Source organism: Acomys minous (assembly GCF_964271855.1).
Source record: "Acomys minous genome assembly, chromosome: 5".
Taxonomy (NCBI): Eukaryota; Metazoa; Chordata; class Mammalia; order Rodentia; family Muridae; genus Acomys; species Acomys minous.
Window position 1 is genome coordinate 99,202,696 of NC_140494.1, and position 19,472 is coordinate 99,222,167.

Consider the following 19,472-nt stretch of genomic DNA (forward strand, 5'->3'; position numbering starts at 1 on the left):
ATAATAATAATAATAATAATAATAATAATAATAATAATAATAAAAGAAATGCAGCCTTGATTCTCCACTCACCCTGAAACATTGCAGGCCTTTAAGCCTTCTCTATAGACATTAGAGGAACTGAAGTTGTGCCTTCTGTAAAAATCTGCACTGAAGGTCTTGGTCTAAGGATCAAATAACATTTTTTATTAAAGGCTTTTAACTGGCACAATCACTTTTCCTGGCTTGAAGCACAGACTCTCCCTCTCCCTGTAGCAGTAAACAGCAGGGTGTGGCCAGATGACACACCCAGCTTTCTGCCTACAGTGGGCTGGTTTTGTCCTGTCTCATAGCTCTATATCCACACCTAGTTTAAGGCTGTAACTTTGGTCACCTCTAGAACCAGTCTCTACTTCACAGCCTTTGAACAACTGTTACAACTGGCTGGTGGGCAAAGTGTCAGGGAGAGGGTGAGAGAGTGAAGACAATTTGTTCTGAGGTTGGGATCAGGAGATGAATATTTCATTGTAGTTGATGCCTCTCTCTTCTCTCAGCCTCCTGCAGTGGCCACTGCCAGCCTGAGATCTCTGCTGCCAGACACACACATCTCTCCTGCAGCCATTCTGCTCCTGGGTGAGTATCCCACCCTAAGCTTCTTGCTGGTGTTAGTAGAAATTATTTCCCCACATTCCTGGCTCCTCTGCCTGTTCCCAGGAAAATTCCTTCCCCTCTGCTTGCTGTCCTCTTCCCCCTTGCTCAGCTAATGCTTCTGTGCTGCTGGCTGTATCTGAGCCATTTCATACTGTCAGACATCTCCAGTTGCTTAAATAGTGGGTGTAGAGCATGATCTACTTTTTGACAGATTTGTATGACTTATTAAAGTTGTATAGAAAACACCAGTGATATCAGGGGGATGGTCTCTAGTGAGACTAGAGAAGTATCTCTAGCCTTCTGTATTGTACGGGTTAGATATGCAACTCAGTATTGTGTACAAGCTGGCAAGTCAAGTCCTGTTGTGCTGAGCTAAAATTCCAGTCAGAGCCTACTTTAATGCTCATATTTTTGCAGTACTATCAGACAGAATGGTTTTATTTGAAATATAGAGAGATGGCCCAAAACAGGTTGTATATGGAGAGATTTATTTGAAGGAAGGGAAGAAGAGAGGAGTTAGGGCCTGCGTGGGCCAATGAGGGTATGAGGAGAGATAGATAGATAGATAGAGAGAGAGAGAGAGAGAGAGAGAGAGAGAGAGAGAGAGAGAGGCAAGTGCTAAACTGTTTAGATTATATGGTTAAGGGGAAGCAGAAGCCCCACTCTGGACAGTTTAGAGGGTGGGGTATGCCAGCCATGCATTGTGGCAGATAGGGACCCAGGAATGTTGGGAGAAACTGCAGCTGTTTGTCCCCAGTCTGAAGCACACCAGCAAGGACCTAGAAACAGACCTCCAAAGCTGAAGCGACTCTTCTGGCAGGTCCTGGCATTCTCCCCAATAACCTCTACTTTACTAAAAGAATCTGTTAGATTATATTCCTAATAACTTGCCTCCAAGGTCTATTTATACCCTTATGTTCACCCAATGTCTCCTCTTGAAGCTGACTTACCAAGGGTTGGCTATCAAAGTTTTGAAGTTCAGCAATCAAAAGCCCCCTTTGCATTACCTAATTAACATCCCCAATTAAAATCAAATACATCATCCTGACATGGAGTTTACCCATTTACCTTTATAAACATCATTCTGCTATGTGCCACATCTGTCTCCTCCCTATCCAGAGACAGAACTTTGTCCCACTCTGGGACAAATACCACATGCCCTTCTCCCTGGTCTCCTTTCTCCCCTCTCCCTTGTTATGTTCCCATTCTCCTCCTCCTCCTCTCCCTCCTGCCTTTGTCCCTCATATTTGCTCTCTGTCCCTCTGATACAAATGAATCTCCTTCGTAGTGACAATTTGGCCTTGGGGTGTCTTGAGCTGACTTTGAGATGCCCTACAAAAGTCTTCAGATTCCTTGATTGAGGTTCCTCATGGATGGAGAGCTGATCTTCAAAATAGTTTTCCAGTCTGTGTAGCTGAAAGAGAAGGCTGGACTTCTAGGGGTCTGGGACTCATCACTGGACATCTGGATAAGCATGATGTGTGTTTCCAGCGTGCTCTTCCATTTCCTTAGGATGCATTTACCACCTTTGTTGGTGTTGGGCGGAGATCACACAGGGTGACAACAGGGAGAGACAGGCTAGCACATAACCAGAGTTAGAAAGGGCCAGAATGCTTCCCAGGTTATCAAGTTAATAATTAAAATTAGACAAATCTTTAGATTGTGTGGATAAAATAATCATGTAAACCATAACTTGGAAATATCACTCTATTCCCTTATCATCAAACTACGCACATGATTAATATGAAATCATAATCAGCTCATGAAAAATAATTAAGAAAATTTGTTTTTAAGAAATATGATGAAGTAAGTGATGCAGGATGCTGTTGAAACACACTGGCATTCAGCTGAAGACTTGGGAATAGAGATGGAAGAGATGGCTCAGTTTTAAAGAACTCTGACTTTTTTTCCCTGGAGGTCAGAAGTGGATGTCCCAGGTCCTACATGGCAGTTAATACCATCTATAACTCTAGTCTCAAGGGATTCAATATAGTTTTCTGGCATCTGCTATGGGTATTCTTATATGTAAGAGTGTCTGCTTGTATGTGATACAAAGACACACACAGGCAGACACTCTTACATATAACATAAAAATAAATAATAGTAAAATAGAGAAAAAGTTCTGAAAATAAATTTAATCCAGGTAGAAATAGGAACAGTGTCAACAGGAAAAACACTGGCAACTATATTCCTTGACAAATTACTCTTAGGGACAAGCTTTAGTCTTGGAAATTTCTTAAATATACATATTGCTATTATTACGTGTGGAGAATAGTGACATTCAATGAGTTAAAATTATGACACCAATACAGTTTCCTGTGGATGGCGGATTCAATGTTGTTTGAAAAACAAATTAAAACAAAAACAAAGCAAAAAAATGCTTGGAAGGAACCTCAAGGTATTTTAGAAATTTCCTACTTGGTGGCTTAGTGGACACTTAGAGCATCTCCACTTGAGCAACATTAATTGGAAGTTTCACCTCTGGCATCTCCCCTCATTTTCACCACCTATCCTTATTCCTAAGCTAAGAAGTGGTTGCTGCTCCTACAAAATAGAAGCCCATAATCTGCAGGTATTGATGGTTTAACGCCAATCATTGACCTCTTAAAGATGTGTCATTTCCACAGAAACGTGCTGTCACCATGGAGCGTCACTGTGGTCTAATCACTAGAAAAAAATACAGAGGTAAGCCTGCCATACAACTCTTAGTATGAGAGCTTTGTACCTAGAATATGTCTTATCTATAGGTGCTACCCTGTAAAGTTTGCTGATTTTCTAAACACGGATCTCTTCCCCAGTGCCACTGAGGTATTTCTCAGTAACTTTGACCATCAATGACTTTGTGGCTGATGCAACTGTCACCTTCTACTATGAGAATGAGGAGCAAGCCCAGTTAGAGACAATGTTTGTGTTCCCAGTAGATGAAGACACTGTTGTCTACAGCTTTGAAGCCTTGGTGGATGGGAAGAAAATCATTGCAGAACTGCAGGAGAAGATGAAGGTCTGAGGGATGAGTTCATCATCTCTTCTCTTCTTTCTTTTAAATAAAATTAAACTTTAGTCTTGATAAACAGTCCATAAGGGCAGATATTGACTGTTCCTCCTTTCATTCACTTTTAATTACTACATGCCAAATTTTTATAAGGCAGAAGGAATCTAGTAGCAGCTATCAGAATAACTGTAAAGGTCACAGGATCCATGACACTCCACCTAAACTGTCCATATCTTTTTGACTACCTGTCGTTTTATTTTAATCTTTCATGCCCTTGCTCTAGGCTTATCGCAACTATGATGATGCCCTTTCCCAGGGCCACCAAGCCTACCTATTGGAAGTGGATGACTATTCCAGGGATATCTTTGCTTGTCATTTGGGGAGACTCCAGCCTGGGGCTAAGGTTGCAGTTACTCTGAGGTATGTGCAGGAACTTCCCCTGGAAGCAGATGGGGCCCTGCGCTACCTGCTCCCAGCAATCTTGAATCCAAGATACCAGCTCTCTGGTAAGTAATTTATGGCTTTTAAAACCAGTGGTAGAATGACTGTGGAAACACAAATTTATTATAATGTAATATTTCATAGAAGAGTCAGCGAAGAGTTTCTTGAACATGAAGGGCCCCATGTTCCCTGTGGAGGACCCTTCCTACACACTCAGCATGGTTGCTAACATCTCTTCCCAACATGGCATTGAGAGGGTCCAATCCAACTGCTCCTTGAGTCCTATTCAGTACCTTACAGATGACAAGACATCTGCTCAGGTGAATAGTAAGAGGACACTACTGTTGGTCTTCTCTATCTTCATTGTTGACCTGGTCCTCACCCAACCTTCCCACACCTCCCTAGTGTTTCTGGCCATGCATGGGGAGGCACACTCTCTACCTTCTCTACTCTGGGACAAGTGTAGACTGGTTTTATCCAGTCTTTCCTGTACTTCTGAATGTGCTCCTGAGAGAAGAAGCTTGCTGTTCTGAACACTGACCCTATCTCAGGAAGCACTCACTGGAGTTCTACCATGGCTCCTCTGCTGGTCTCTTACTCAGGTTTCCTTGGCTGAAGGACACAAGTTTGACCGAGATGTGGAACTCCTGATTTACTACACTGAAGTGCACAGCCCCACTGTAGCTGTGGAGATGGGGATGCAGGACATGAAGCCAGGTATTTTCTATCTCCCGCTATGGTCCCTTTCTAAGGTGTAAGTCTCAACTATTCTTGGTCTTCCATCCTTTATCCAGGATCAGTATATGGCCATTGAATTAATAACTTTTCACTTCCACAGGGAAAAAGTTTGTTCCTCATAGATAATCAGATGATTATGTCCTATGGGTAATTTAAATAGAGTACTATATAATTCAAAGAAAATATGACCAAATAATTCATATGAAAATGTATATACTGTTATCAACTTGTGACAATGACTGGTGTTTACAAATAGGGAAAATAAAAAATAATCTTGTTACTCTTTCTCCTTTCATATGATCAGGGATGTCCACATCTGATAAAACCTTATGCTTTACATGGTATGGTGTACACTGTCAGATAGTGTTGAAGCAAATCAATTTGTGTCAAATGTTTTGAAAGTATTTGGGCTTTAAACAGTCAAGTAAATGCTCATTTTGACATTTCCTATATTTATAATATTTTCTGAATTAAACCAAAATATTTACGTGATATGTAGATGATTTGACAATTTATTATTTATTGATCCTAGAGCCTGAGCTTTAGGGTTTCTGTTGAGGAAGTTTACTCCTGGGCCTATGAGCTCAAGGCTCTTCCTCGCATATTATTCTAACAGCTTTAGTGTGTCCAGTTTTATGGTGAGGTTTTTAAACCAATTGGACTTGAATTTTATGCAGGATGATAAAAAAGGTCTAGTTGAATATTTCTACATGTAGACATCCAGTTAGAATAGCACCATTTGTTGAATATACTACTTTTCCTTCTATTATGTGCTTTTGTCTACTTTTTTCAAGTGCCCGTATGTGTGTTCATTTATTTCTGGGTCTTCAATTTGATTCCATTGATCCATCAATCTGTTTCTATGACAGTACCACATAATATTTATTACTGTTGCTCTGTAGTACAGCATGACATTAGGAATGGACATATTTCAGAAGATCTTTTTATTGTACAGGGTTATCTTAACTAATTGAGCTTTTTTTGTTTTTCCATATAAAATTGAGAATCTCTTTTTCAAGGTCTGTAAAAAATTCTCTTGGAATTTTGATGGGAATTGCATTGAATCCATAGGTTGCTTTTGGTAAGATGGCCATTTTTCTGTTAATGGTACTGATCAAAGAGCATGGAAGATGTCTCAATGTTGTGATATCTTCTTCAATTTCTTTATTAAGAAACTTGAAGTTCTATTTCAAAGTTTTCACTTGCCTACTCAGGATTACACCAATTTCTTTCTTTTTTTGTGGCTAGTATGAAGGGTGTTGTTTCTCTAATTTTTTCTCAGCCTGTTTCTCTTTTGAATAAAGGAGGTGTAATTATTTTTTGTATTATTTTTATCCAGCCACTTTGTTGAAAATGTTTATCAGCTCTAGGACTTCCTTTGTAGAAATTTTGGAGTCATTTTTTTATACCACCATATCATCTTCAAATACTGATACTTTGGATTTTTCTATTCCAATTTGTATCCCTTTTATCTTCTTTAGTTTTCTAAATGCTTTATCTATGACTTAAAGTACTATATTGAAGAGGCATAGATAGAGTAGGCATTCTTGTCATGTTACTGATTCAGTGGGATTGATTGAAGTTTTTCTCCATTATTTTGGTGTTGACCTTAAAAGGCTATATATTGCCTTGCTATGTTTAGATAGATACATTTTATCCCTGATTTTTCCAAGACTATTAACATGAATGGGTGTTGGATTTTGCCAAGTGCTTTTTCCATATTAAGGGGGTGTGCATGTTTTTTTCTTTCAATTTCCTTATATGATGAATCACATTAATCAATTTACATATATTGAACCACCCTGCCTGCCTCTGATGAAGCCTGCTTGGTCATGGTGAATGATATTTTCATATGTTCTTGGATTATTTTGGGGAGTTTTTAATTGAGTATTTTTGTACTAATGTTCATATGGGAAATTTGTCTGAAATTCTCTTTCTTTGTTGGGTTTTTGAGTGGTCTAAGTATCAAGATGTCTTTGCCTCAGAGTAAGGTTGGTAATGTTCCTTTCATTTCTATTTTGTAGAGTACTTTGAATAGAATTGGTGTTAAATCTTCTTTGAAGGTCTGGTATAATTTTGCACCAGATGGATTCAGCCCAGAATTCTCATAGGATTCTTGACTGTATCTTTGAAGTCATGCTGGAAGCTGATAAGGGAATGGGTCCTATTCAAGAGTGTAAAGGGAATAGCTTTCCACACACTGATACTGCTGTGTTTTTGTCTGTTAATTCCTAAACTGATATCCCCTTTGCTCTGCTCCTTTCATTTTTATTGTGACAGCTCACATTTAGTCCTGTCCAAAGAGCACTAAAAGAACAAACATAGGGCTCTATATTTGAGATCTCTGAGTTCTTTACTAAACTGATAATTCTTTCTTGGGGACATTAGAACCTCTGAGTTCTCTTGTATCTGAAAGGGGTTTTCCTCTTTATGTACAGATAGTTTAATGGGAGCTCCTTCTGCAATGGTGAGCTTCTATCCAGCTATGCCAGAAGTGGAGGCCTCAAGGGTCTGTGGAGAATTTGTGTTCCTCGTGGACTGCTCCATAAGTATGCAGTCCCCCTTGAACAACCAGAATAATTCTGAGCTGCGCATAGAGGCTGCCAAGGTAAGGGCAGATTCTTCACTACTCATCCATGCCATGGGATGATTACTAGGAAGGATGGGAGTGGGGCCCATGTGTAGGTCTAGGCCAGCTCTGCTTGGGGCAACAGCAAGTATGGCCACTCAGTTCTTTGCCTTGAAATGAAAGGTGACAGAAGACAGTGACATACCTCACCCTTAGGAACTAGACTAGGGTCTGTATATTTGGTTCCCTCTCTCACCCCAACTCTTTATCTTCTCTCACCTTCAGGAAACTCTGTTGTTGTTGATAAAGAGTTTGCCAGTGGGGTGTTATTTCAACATCTACGGATTTGATTCTCCCTATGAAAAATTATTTCCGTAAGTTTCTGGGAAGACCATAGAGGGTGAATGAATGGGCTTTTGAGGAGGATCTGCACTTTTCAAAAGACTACTGCAAAGTTGTCCTGAACACTGGGGTTGTCCCGAGAAAGTTTAAGTGATGGCAATTTTGCCATCGGATTGGGAATGTATGCTGCCACCATGTGACTAGATCTGCTTGATTCTCTAAGAGAGAGTGTAAAGTACACTCAGGAATCAATGGAGAAGGCAGTGGAAAGAGTGAAGGATTTGGAAGCTGAACAATCGGACATTCAAATCTTAACATCACTTTGCAACATATACAAGGCACCCTCCATTCCTGGCCATCCCTTACAGGTGAGTAATAGATACAGTGAGAGAACAAAAAGGCTTGCATAGTAGAAATAGAGAATTTTTACCATGCTAAGCTAAGAGGGACAAAGAGTGAAATCCTGAAATAATCCAATCCCAAGCATTGAGTAAACTATGTGTATTCTACAAAATAGTGAAGAGAAAAAAGACCAGAGGCAGTTTTCCCCCTTCGCTTCATGTAGGTATTTGGTACCACAGAACCTTCAGGTTAAGCAGCATCTGGAGGATGAGAATCTTCTCAGGAGCCTGGACTCTCTATGCTGGCATAGAGCAAGTGACTGTGCCTGCTCCAGGGTAACTAGGCTTCAAAGACTGGAAACAGGTGTCTTCCATGGAGGCCAGTGATGATGGTGTCTAATGAATTTGACAGAGGCTCAATGAATGTATTTTTTCTTTTACAGCTTTTTGTCTTCACAGATGGAGAAGTTACTGACACATTTAGGGTCATCCAAGAGGTGAAGTTAAACAGCAAAAAACACAGGTATGAAGATAGTATGGTGTCTGCTGTGCTGACCAGAGCTCAAGCAACACTATGTATGACTTGTTTATATGTAACACCACATTAAAATTTATAACATTGAGTGTATAATCATTTATGTAAAGACTTCTAATTTTTTGTTTTGCTCTTATTGGTTTGTATGGTTTTTAATAATTAAATTTATTATTTGACCACATCAGATATATACATAGACACCACACACACACACACACACACACACACACACACACACACACACACACGAGCATACATATTACTCCTCTCATCTCTATTTACTCTTATCTTGCTCACACTCCTGTAAATCCCATTTCTCAATTTATTCTTAATTAGGCTAACAAGGCTCTCTATTTTTTGTGTTTCCAAAAGAGAATGTGTGTGTGTGGGGGGGGGGGGCATGTACATGTGTGGGCGTGCACATGCTATTCATGATCCTAGAGTGCGTGTGTTTGAGTAATAATTATAATTGAATTTCATCCACTTTTTGAAGTAAGTGGTGATTTTATCTTTTGTTGCTTTAGGTGGGGAAGGTGTCTATTACTACATCTTATTTCCATCTTGTATTTTTGGGTAAACACATCTCAGTACTCATGAACAATCTCTGTCACATATTGTGGGTTCAATTGAACCATATGTCCTTTGATTTTGCATATTTGTTAATGGAAAATAATCCCACAAGGTGTTGGTATCCATGCAGACCAGGCATCACACAATGAGCCTGAAAATCAAAGGGAAACAGAAATAGCCCTATTCCAACTTCATTAAATATGTCATTTCTTAAACATTTATTGGAAACAGAAAATGCAGTATTAATACCTAGTGGTTTGGTAGTGTTTTTGAACTACTTACACTTAAATGGTATCTTTCCCCTGATAGGTCTTACTTTCGATTTCAGTTGTTGTCTAGAGTTGGAGCTGGCATCCTTAATGCAATGAACTTTGCACCAGGTCCACTATTTACTGACATCTGCTTTTTAGGATTAGTGATTCTACATTATTTGTGAAAACTACTCAGGTGTTTTCAGTGAGACCTGCCACTGACTAACTCAAAACTGCAATTATCCTAGTACTTCCTCAAAGGGCTATGTTTGCAGCCATCCGTACTTCTCCCATGCTTCAGATAGTAAGTGGGCATCAGATGCAGTATAATTTTCCTTTCCTTCTTTGCATTTCCAGGTCTTGGCTATGAGGCTTATATTTTCTCAGTCATTGGAGCCAAGTTTCATGGTAGCTGGCTGCTTTACACAAATTATTGAAACTACTGTGTATTAAATCTTTAGTCCTATCAATCTTGAAGAACAGTGTAGATTTTCTGTGAGTAGAAATCCTAGTTTGTATTGTCTTGGCCTTGTATTTGAGTCTTTTAGTGCCAGAATCTTTTAAGAAGTCACACAATTCACCTCGGGGTCTTCTGCAGGACAGGTGTCTGGAAATTCTGCTAATCTGTCTGTTCTATTGATGAAGTGGAAAATGCTAAAACAAATAGTGACTACCTTATAGGTTATCTGGATGGAATAAAACTACTGTATAGACTTTGGTCCTCATGCTTACATGAGGAAAATACAAGTTCTAAGACCAACTTGGAGATGATGACTCCCATTGACACATTATCCACAGATACTAGATGTCCACACATCAGCCAAGATGTCAGTGCATTTACTTGTCACTTTGATATTTTTATTGCTTACTAGAAGAATGTTGGAGATAGATTGTTTCTAGATAGCTGCTCATCTGCCCTGTAGTGAGAATAGAACTAAAGACAGATATTGCAAATTCTCTGGGCCATAGATGTGGTAAAAATGAAACCGAGCCTTTCCTCCTAGAAGACTGTGATTTAAATTGAATCACTCAATTAAGACATGGAAATTAAGTATGATTTCTAAAAGATAATATTGCACAGACTTTGAGGTAAGTACCTTGTCACTTGTGGTTTTGAACAGCACATGTTAATTGGTAATTCTGCTATGGAGAGCCCAACTTTAATGTTCATCATTTCACCATTGCAGATGTTTCTCATTTGGAATTGGAGAAGGAGCCTCCACCAGTTTAATCAAAGGCATCGCCCGGGTATCAGGGGGCAGTGCAGAGTTTATCACAGGCAAAGATATGATGAAGACCAAGGTAAGAGCAGGCAGTGTCCACAGTTGCATGGTCCAGAGCAAGCAGGACAGACAAACGGGGCCGGAACACTGCTGCAAAGGGAGGTGTCTTACTCTCCTGGAGGGCACATTTTCATGACTCTTTATTTTTTGGGGGAGAATTTTTATTAATTTATTCTTGTTACATCTCAGTGGTTATCCCATCCCTTGTATCCTCCCATTCTTCCCTTCCTTCCATTTCCCCCTTACTCCCCTCCCCTATGACTGTGACTGAGAGGGACTTCCTCCCCCTTTATATTCTCATAGGGTATCAAGTCTCTTCTTGGTAGCCTGCTATCCTTCCTCTGAGTGCCACCAGGTCTCCCCATCCAGGGGACATGGTCAAATATGAGACACCAGAGTACGTGTGAAAGTCACTACACTCTACTGTGGAGAATGTCCTGTCCATTGGCTAGATATTTAGAGAGTCTTATTACTTTCATAAAAACAAAAAAGTAACATTTTCATATCTAAAGAATGACATTGGGGTGTCATAACTGGAAATCCGTAGAGGTGATAATTCAAGTAGTGATGCTTTTGTTTTGAAGAGCAGAGAGAAAGAAAGTGAAAGACTTAGCAGCTTTGTCTGTGACCGCAGTCTATACTCTGAGTAAATCTAGTAGAACCCATTCTACATGCAAAAGACACACAAAAAGGCCAGTGTCTTTTTTTGTTTGTTTTGTGTGTATATGTGTGTGTGTGTGTGTGTGTGTGTATTAGACTAAACATGCAAAATTCACCTTCCTTATTAGTATAGAAAAATGGAAGACAACTCTGATAATATTTCTAAACTTCTCTTTCCATTTTGTTACAACTTCTTTTCTAACTCAGTTCTGCAGAGTTCTCTTTTCTCAAAGATTTCCTTCATTCACATCTACACCATTAAATCTCTCAACTGTAATTTCCTCATATGCAAAAGTAGAGGAAAATATTGCATTTCTCACTTAGCACTGGTGCTTAGACATGACTTGAGATATGGCCTTGGGTCTGGTAAATAGTTGACAACAGTCATCATGATCATTCTTGTGTGTCATCCTGGCTCTTCTCTCCCCCAACAGGCTCTTAGGTCTCTGAAGTTTGCTCTACAGAGTGCAGTGGAGGACATCTCTCTGAGCTGGGATTTGCCACCTGGTCTGTCTGCTAACATGCTTTCTCCAAAACAGACTGCCATCTTTGGGGGTCAGAGGTTAATCATCTATGCCCAACTGACTGGGTTTATGCCCGTGAGTGCCTAATCTTGTTCATTCCTTTACTCAGGGGAGTCTGTATCAGTAATTTACTTAACACTAATTGTTGCTTTGGATTTGATCAAGATATACACTAGCCTGGCAGGCAGCCTCCCATCCTCTCCTTCATGACTTATCTATACTATCCTGTACTATCAGGTTCTTACTCTTACACTGCAGCATTGAGTAGAGGAGCTACCCTAGTATCATCATTTTCTGAGTATGTGTAGGTTTTGTCACTCCTGCGTTTTTGTTATTGGTAGCTAAAGGAGAGCCCTGGAAGCATATGCCTCAAGTACACCATTCAGGGCAAGAGTATTGAAAACAGGGTGACATTTTCCCTACAACCCAAGATGAATGGCAGGTAAGAATTCAGATTTGCTTCTCATTTTCCACTCTTTCTCATCCCTCCCGTCCTCTCCCCTCCCTTCCCTCCCTCCCCTCCCCACTTCCCTTCCCTTCCCTTCCCTTCCCTTCCCTCGCCTTCCCTTCCCTTCTCTTCCCTTCCCTTCCCTTCCCTTCCCTTCCCTCGCCTTCCCTTCCCTTCCCTTCCCTTCCCTCGCCTTCCCTTCCTTTCCCTTCCCTTCCCTTCCTTTCCCTTCCCTTCCCTTCCCTTCCCTCGCCTTCCCTTCCCTTCCCTTCCCTTCCCTCGCCTTCCCTTCCCTTCCTTTCCCTTCCCTTCCTTTCCCTTCCCTTCCCTTCCCTTCCCTCGCCTTCCCTTCCCTTCCCTTCCCTCGCCTTCCCTTCCCTTCCCTTCCCTCGCCTTCCCTTCCCTTCCCTTCCCTTCCCTTCCCTTCCCTTCCCTCGCCTTCCCTTCCCTTCCCTTCCCTTCCCTTCCCTTCCCTTCCCTTCCCTTCCCTTCCCTTTCCCATTCACTCCCCTTCCTTTTTCTCTGCCATCCTTGATGGTCCAATTATTCTTGTCACTGACCTCTGTTGTTTCTGCTAAGCTATTCTCTTTCTCATTCATTCATCTAAATGCTTTGTCTCTGCATTCCCTCCCACCTGCAATCAGTAGCTTTTAAGAGTCTTGGGTATGTGGTTTGCAATGACTTTTCTTTAATTTTCTATAGTAATTTTTTTCAGCTTCACCATTCATTGGTTGGCTGCAAAGTCCTTGATTCAGATCAAAGACTTGGGACCCAGTAAGACCCCAGAAGGAGAAAAAAAGGATGTGGTGAACATCAGCTTTGAGTCTGGAGTCCTCAGCTCCTTCACAGCTTTCATTACCTTAATCAAGGAACTCAATCAGCCAGTGCAGTGTAGTGCTGTTCACAGACTGATTCCAAGGCCAGTGACATTTGATATTAGTGTACCAATGCCACAACCAACTGGGCCTGGTAAGTTTTATTCCAATTTAAACTTATGTATATTGGGTCTTAGATATCTAAGTACATCATTTTTAAATTGGTAGGTTTCAGAATCTTGGAAATTTAAAACGGAATACGTGTCTTAAATTTTTTGTGTGTCCTCATCATTCTACACCCAAGATTTATGGCTTGCCTTAAAATTTCTAGAGAAGTAGATCGTGTTCAACTCGGAGAGAGATTTTATATAGAAGTTGAGAAGAACCCAAGGACATATTACAATACAGAAATATCTATGAACATTGAGTAATAAAGCCACATATCAGAATCTGACTTCTGTACATGATATTCAACGGCCACACAGAGGACAAATGACTTGATTGAAGTTGTTAATGTTAGTGGTAGAAGATGGCAGAGTTCTGAAATAGATTTGGGTACTATTAGAAATAAATAATGTATCATCTTTGGGGATAGCAGAGGGTCCAGTTGAATTTATAGCCTTTTTCAGTAGGCATAACCGCCAGAGAGAGAGATGGGTTTTGTAAATCATTTGCAGTTGGTGTTAGCAGCTTTACCTGAAGGACATGGCGGGAAGAGGGCTGTATTCATTTCTAAGGGATGACTTTGTCATGTAGTTCTGATGAATAGAAATTAAGGCTATCAGTTAAAGATACTGATGAGGTGGAGATTTGTTTCATTGAAGTTTACATTGAATGAATAATAAAGTTTAAGTGAACATGACAATTTTGAAATATTGGAAGAATCAAGGAGCAACAACAGGGTAGATCAAAGACTATTTTAAAACATGAAATGCTAAGTTAAAGCACTAGAGTTATGAGATTGGTATTTAAAAGTAAGATTAAAATCTCTCTGAGATATCACTCAATTCTTCATGAAACCAATGGCTTAAGGACATGAGAGAGGTGTGTTACAGCCACAGTTAGTGGATCAGAAGAAGTTAAGATCTCTGCATTAAGATGTTGCATAGGCTACCTACATGTATGATCGTAATCATCACATTTTGTGGAAGAGCTTGGAGTACATTGGAAACCTGTGGTAGGAATTTGGGAAAGGTATGACTTAAGTAGTTGAGAGACGGTAGCAGTGAGGAACATGGATGAAAATCCAGTTGAGAGAGAAATTAATATTTTGGGTACTGAGAAAATTGTCAATCTTACCTTCTGATGATAGAGGGTCAGAGTACAATTGCACTCTTTTTCAAATGGACAGAGGTAAAATATCTTTTTTGGAGAAAAAATATTTTGAATTATGTTGTAGCTAGAAGATTCCCCTTGTATAAATGGTGTGATGCAGCTATGAGTGCTTAACACATCTGAGAGGTTTCAAAAGACTCAATAGGAAGGAGAATCAAGGCTCAGAAAGAGAGTGTCTTTATTGCAAGAGCCAACATAGGAGAAGGGCACATCATGGTTAGTGAGTGAAGCTGATGGGGATAAGAGAGTTGATGTCTCAGATCCTCACACTTTTTTATTTTTGCTACAAAGCATAGATGATGCTGCAGTCTTCACTGTGAATTTGTGTTTTTCAGGTTACAAGCCACGCAGCCACTTAAGACTGGCAAAATATGTAACAAATATGCAAGGTATTTTGCATGCAGCATATAGATTGAATCCATAGTCTCCAGAGATGTCTATCGAGACATACTTCTATAGTCTGAGGGAGTTTCTACCTAGGAATCATTTCTCAATAATATTTCTTTTTCACAGATCATATGGATTATGAAAGGCAATCTTCAGCTCTCCAGAGAAAAAGGTGAAATTCACTTGTAGTGTATAGAAGATTAAAGCATTCCCACCTTAGCTGGAACATAAAGAACATTGAAATAATGGTCTGGGTATTGGAAGGCATGGCCAGCATGATGGGTGTCAAAGAGAAAACTCAACACTATTCAGTGTTAGTCTCATTCACTAAGACTGCATTTTAAGTGTAAATATTTTGATCTTCACACTATGATAGATAGTATTTTAAGCACTTATCCATATATTTATTTCATTGTCATTTGAACTAAGGCATGTACTACTTATAAACTATTGATAAATGAATAAATTGAACATTAAGAAAATGAACACTGTGTGAGCCAGGTATTGCAGAGCTAGATTCAATAGTAGGATGTCTTGTCTTCATTAAAAATCCCATTATTGTCTATTTTTTTATGTCTTCAAATAGGCTCACTAGAGTAAACCATATTCAGAGTTTAAGATTACCTTCTGAATCATCTAATACTACTTGAAAACATCTTTTAAATAAAATACATTTGTTAAATAGTGATGAAGAAATATAATTCCCAGTTATTAAAATGCAAATCACTAAATAGACTTCATTTAATCTATGGTTATACTAGTTGGACTTATCTCCTTGTCATAACTGGCTAATGAGCCTATGAAATGTGGTAAGTGTAAATAAATGACAGACAAATTTTTAATCAATAGTGGTATATATTCTGTTATAAAAACTGACTTAATTATTTAAGGTGCAGCTACAGGAATATTTCACCAAAATTATTTCATCAGGCTGGCAAATTGTCACAATGCTAATTCATTTTAACACTAAAAAGTATAAGATCTTCTACTAGTTAGACAAATAGATCACCAAGTGATCTGAACTCCAGCATATAGGAGGTCAGGTGTTTAACTCAGTAAAAGCATATAGTAAAGTAAAATAAATATGCTGTTATCTTAATTTCAGTTAAAAATTTGGAAATTTTTCTTTTTAAAAAAAGTATTTATTTTTAATGTATTCATTTTATATCCCCATTGTAGCCCCTCTCTTGCCTCCTCCTGGTTATACTCACCCCTTTTCCCCCCCATTTGCCCTACCCACTTCCCTACTCCTCAGAAAGGAGAAACCTTCCTCACCTACCTTCTGAACCCAGACTATGTAAGTTCCAGATGCACTACCTGCATCCTCTTCCTCTGTGACCTGGCAAGGCCAGCACACCAGAAAGAAGTGATCGATGTGTGGAAATAAAGTCTATGTCAGAGGCAGCCCCTATTGCCCATATTATAGGATTCACATGGAGACTCTGTTGCCTGTCAACTACATCTGAGAAGGATGTCTGGGTCCTCTCCTTACATGGCCTCTGTAGGTACCCCAGGGTTGAGATTTGATGGCTCTGTTGTTCTCATGGTAAAGCTCCTGTCCCTTCCAGGTCCTTCTATCACTCCACTTTTCCATAAGACTCCCTGTGCTCTGACCCAGAGTAAAAGTGTGAGTCTCAGCATTTGTTTCATTCCTCTACTAGGTGGATTCTTTCAAAGGATCTCTATGGTAGGCTCCTGTCCTGTTCCCTCATTTCAAGCTCTTCTTGTAGCTGTTTTATTTGTCCTTCTAAATGAGAATTAAACATCCTTCCTAGGCTCCTCCTTATTATTTATCTTCTTTAAGGTCTCTGGATTATAGCATGATTATCTTGTGATACATAGCTAATATATGCTTGTAAGTGAGTATATACCATGCATGAGCATGAGAGTAAGCTGGACTCCTCCAGGGCTTCTGAATTAGCTCCTGCCTCCAGGTTCCAACCCTGCTTAGGTTCCTTTCCTGACTTCCTTTGGCAATGAACAGAAATGCACAATTGTAAACCAAATAAAACTTTTCCTACCCAACTTGCTTTTTGGTGGTGGTGATTCTTGGCAGCAATTGAAACCCTGACTAAGACATCCATGTACTTGGTGTTTGGAGTGTTTTAAAGAATATGATGATGGTTACATTGGACTTACAACGTAAGTCATTTTCAAAATGGCAGGAGAATATTGTGTGTTGCTCTGGTGAGTCTTTATGGTAGATATGGGGCACAGATTTCATGTTGCAGCATATTGTGGTATGATGAGGAAAAAGACAGTAAATACCTTTGCTTCCTCTTGAGTGGCTTCCTGCCCTGACTGAAGCCTCACAGAAGGGTATGTTTCTGTTTTGCAGGATGAGGATCCCTCAGCCTGAGATGCAGTGCTGGTTGGGCTCTGGCTGCATGCCAATGAAAAGGACAACACGTGCCAATTACTGAAAAGGAGGGGTCATGGCTTGGCTTCATAACCATGGTGGGTAGGAGCACAGTCCTCCTCCCTTGCTTCCCTTCTTTCCCATCTGTTTCAAGCAGCTATGCTGCTATATGCAGGGGAACCTTAGGGAGCCCCATGGTTTCCCTAACCATGCTATCTAAGACCATTGCCTGTTCCTTCAGCTAATTTTCCATTTTGATATTAGAGTTAATATCTACTTGGTGGTTGGGATAACCTGAGACACAGAAAAAGAGCAAAGATATGGATGCTTAGCTGAAGAAGACTATCCCAAGACATGTAGCAAGTTCCCCTGTGTGTCTATTGTATCCTTGCTCCTGTGTCCCTTGGACAGAAAATCTAAAGGAAAATAAGAACAAGAGTGAAAGAGCGAAAGGGCACTGTGTGAAGTTAAATCAATGCTGAAGGGTGTGACAGAAATGACTGAGAAGGCTGAAGGAAGGATCCTCGCTCTCCTCTCCTGTTCCACAATTCTGACCATTGTTTCTTCTCACAGGTTCCTCCATCCCCATGCTTGTGCAGGCTGCCAGTGGTCTCCTGAAAGTATCTGTGAATCCTGATGCCTTAGGCATCTGAAGATGTCACCCACATAAAGAAGAGTGTTTCCTGGATTCCACTAAGCCCTTCATTTCTTCTTGGCTGAGAAACCTTTAGGTTTTATCTTTACTGCTTTTTATTTGTCATAACAACAACATTCCAATAACCTTGCTTATCTAATCCAGTCTCTTTGTATCTGTCTATCTCATTTTTTTTTCTGGGAGCAGTCATCATGGCCTCTAACATGTTTTTTTTTTTCATTGTAACTTTATTTTATTCATATACAGAATGACACTTGAATTTTCCAGAGCAATTACAATAAATATAGAGTTAGCATATATCATTGATCCTGAGCAATGGCTCAATTAATAATCTGTATTATTAGCTAGGTATGGTGTCATACACTTATAATCTCAGCACTCAGATAGATAGAGTCAGGCAGGTTTCTGTGAGCTTGAGGCCAGCTTTATCTACAAAGTGGTTCCAGGATACTGAAGGCTACCCTGAGAAACCCTGTCTCAATAAAACAAAAAACAAATAACCTGCATTACTATTTCCACTCATTTTTTCTCTTGCATGTTGTTCAGGACCATAGCTTTAAGTGCATGGGAGCATGAATTGGATAAAAATTGAAAATCAACATCAATATGTAGAAAGAATCTATTGTGTATTGTATGGTAATATCACCTGTCAATAAAATGTGATGGCCTATTAACTGAGACAAGAAATAGGAGGTAAGAGTGCTGTTAGGCAGATGAAGTCTGAGAGATAATCAGACTCAGGAGACTTGCTTGGCCCTGTGACTCTGAAAAAGATGGAGATATGAAACTAGGCGATTGTTATAAATAATATCGCTTTTATTCTATTCTAAGTCACATGACATGACAGGACTTAGAATAGTGCCCAAGTCCTGTCATGTGACTTAGTCAGGGAATGTGCCTAGATATTTTGGCCTACACTTTTGTTAATATGTTTAAGCCTCAGAGTTGTTATTTTGGAAGTTTAAGGCTAGGGGGAAAACATCCCTTTACAGATGTAATGCAAACTTACCTAAGAATCCAAGCTTAAAACACAAGACTCAAGCATTAAAACAAAGAATTTTGGATACAGAAGCAGGACCAAAAAGACATTAGGGCCCTTTAAGAAGGGTAACTGGCATGGGGATTAGTTGGAAGAAGAGGAGGACTGAAGGTGAGAGGGCCGCCAGAAGAAGGGAAACCAATTGGGAGAACATTTCTGGGACAACATGAAGACTTGTAAGCTCTTCTTAGGATATGAGTGTGACCACAACTGAGATTCCCAGCACAAAGGTGTATATAGACACTGAAGGAGCCACATTCTATAGACAGGCAGCACCTCCAGGGAGGGAGGATGATACCAACCCACAAAACTTTGCACCCAATATTCACCCTGCATAAATGGTGTGTAGTGATAAAAATGCAACAAAGATTGAAGCAAGGGCCAAACAATGATGGGTCCAACTGGAGACACAGTCCTTGGGAGAAAGCTAACCCTTCTCACTATTCACGATACTCTGCTAATGCTTACAGACAAGAACCTAGCATAATTCTCCACTGAGAGGCAACTAAACACTTGGAAGGGGACAGGGAAGAGTCTCATGTTCTACAGACTGAGCTA

The 19,472-nt window shown here is 39.9% G+C and overlaps 3 protein-coding genes across 5 annotated transcripts in view; 2 read left to right on the forward strand and 1 right to left on the reverse strand.

Annotated features, from left to right (window-relative positions):
* LOC311598304 (olfactory receptor 8B3-like) overlaps positions 1 to 19,472 on the reverse strand; it is a gene marked incomplete at its 3' end in the record, with an annotated part of 79,039 nt that overhangs the window by 33,275 nt on the left and 26,292 nt on the right. The gene's annotated exons all lie outside the window — the stretch shown is intronic.
* LOC311598252 (von Willebrand factor A domain-containing protein 5A-like) lies at positions 387 to 18,369 on the forward strand. Of its 3 annotated transcripts, none has more exons than XM_084783275.1 (19): positions 387 to 449; positions 534 to 612; positions 3,258 to 3,315; positions 3,429 to 3,631; positions 3,906 to 4,128; positions 4,208 to 4,383; positions 4,666 to 4,780; positions 7,240 to 7,409; positions 7,656 to 7,744; positions 7,936 to 8,080; positions 8,497 to 8,576; positions 10,597 to 10,711; positions 11,787 to 11,951; positions 12,218 to 12,318; positions 13,040 to 13,293; positions 14,810 to 14,863; positions 14,988 to 15,033; positions 17,200 to 17,322; positions 17,794 to 18,369. In XM_084783275.1, the coding sequence occupies exons 3-18, from the start codon at positions 3,273 to 3,275 to the stop codon at positions 17,282 to 17,284; spliced, it is 2,064 nt and encodes a 687-aa protein (XP_084639401.1). In that variant the 5' UTR covers positions 387 to 449; positions 534 to 612; positions 3,258 to 3,272; the 3' UTR covers positions 17,285 to 17,322; positions 17,794 to 18,369. The 3 variants fall into 3 exon arrangements, with proteins under 3 accessions (XP_084639401.1, XP_084639402.1, XP_084639403.1); XM_084783276.1 differs by having other exon boundaries at positions 17,200 to 17,318; XM_084783277.1 differs by having other exon boundaries at positions 12,224 to 12,318; positions 17,794 to 18,368.
* The window catches only part of LOC311598251 (von Willebrand factor A domain-containing protein 5A-like), a 73,684-nt gene continuing 54,741 nt past the window's right edge, over positions 530 to 19,472 (forward strand). The window contains exon 1 of the mRNA XM_084783272.1: positions 530 to 612. The gene's annotated coding sequence lies outside the window, so the exon portion shown is untranslated. The remainder of the gene's footprint in view (positions 613 to 19,472) is intronic.

Excerpts from the sequence above, each read along its gene's own strand:
- LOC311598252 (XM_084783275.1), top strand. The coding sequence starts at position 3,273 with ATGGAGCGTCACTGTGGTCTAATCACTAGAAAAAAATACAGAG. Across the intron at positions 4,129-4,207 it reads TCCAAGATACCAGCTCTCTG|AAGAGTCAGCGAAGAGTTTC; the intron begins GTAAGTAATTTA and ends AATATTTCATAG. Across the intron at positions 7,745-7,935 it reads CCCTATGAAAAATTATTTCC|AGAGAGTGTAAAGTACACTC; the intron begins GTAAGTTTCTGG and ends TGATTCTCTAAG.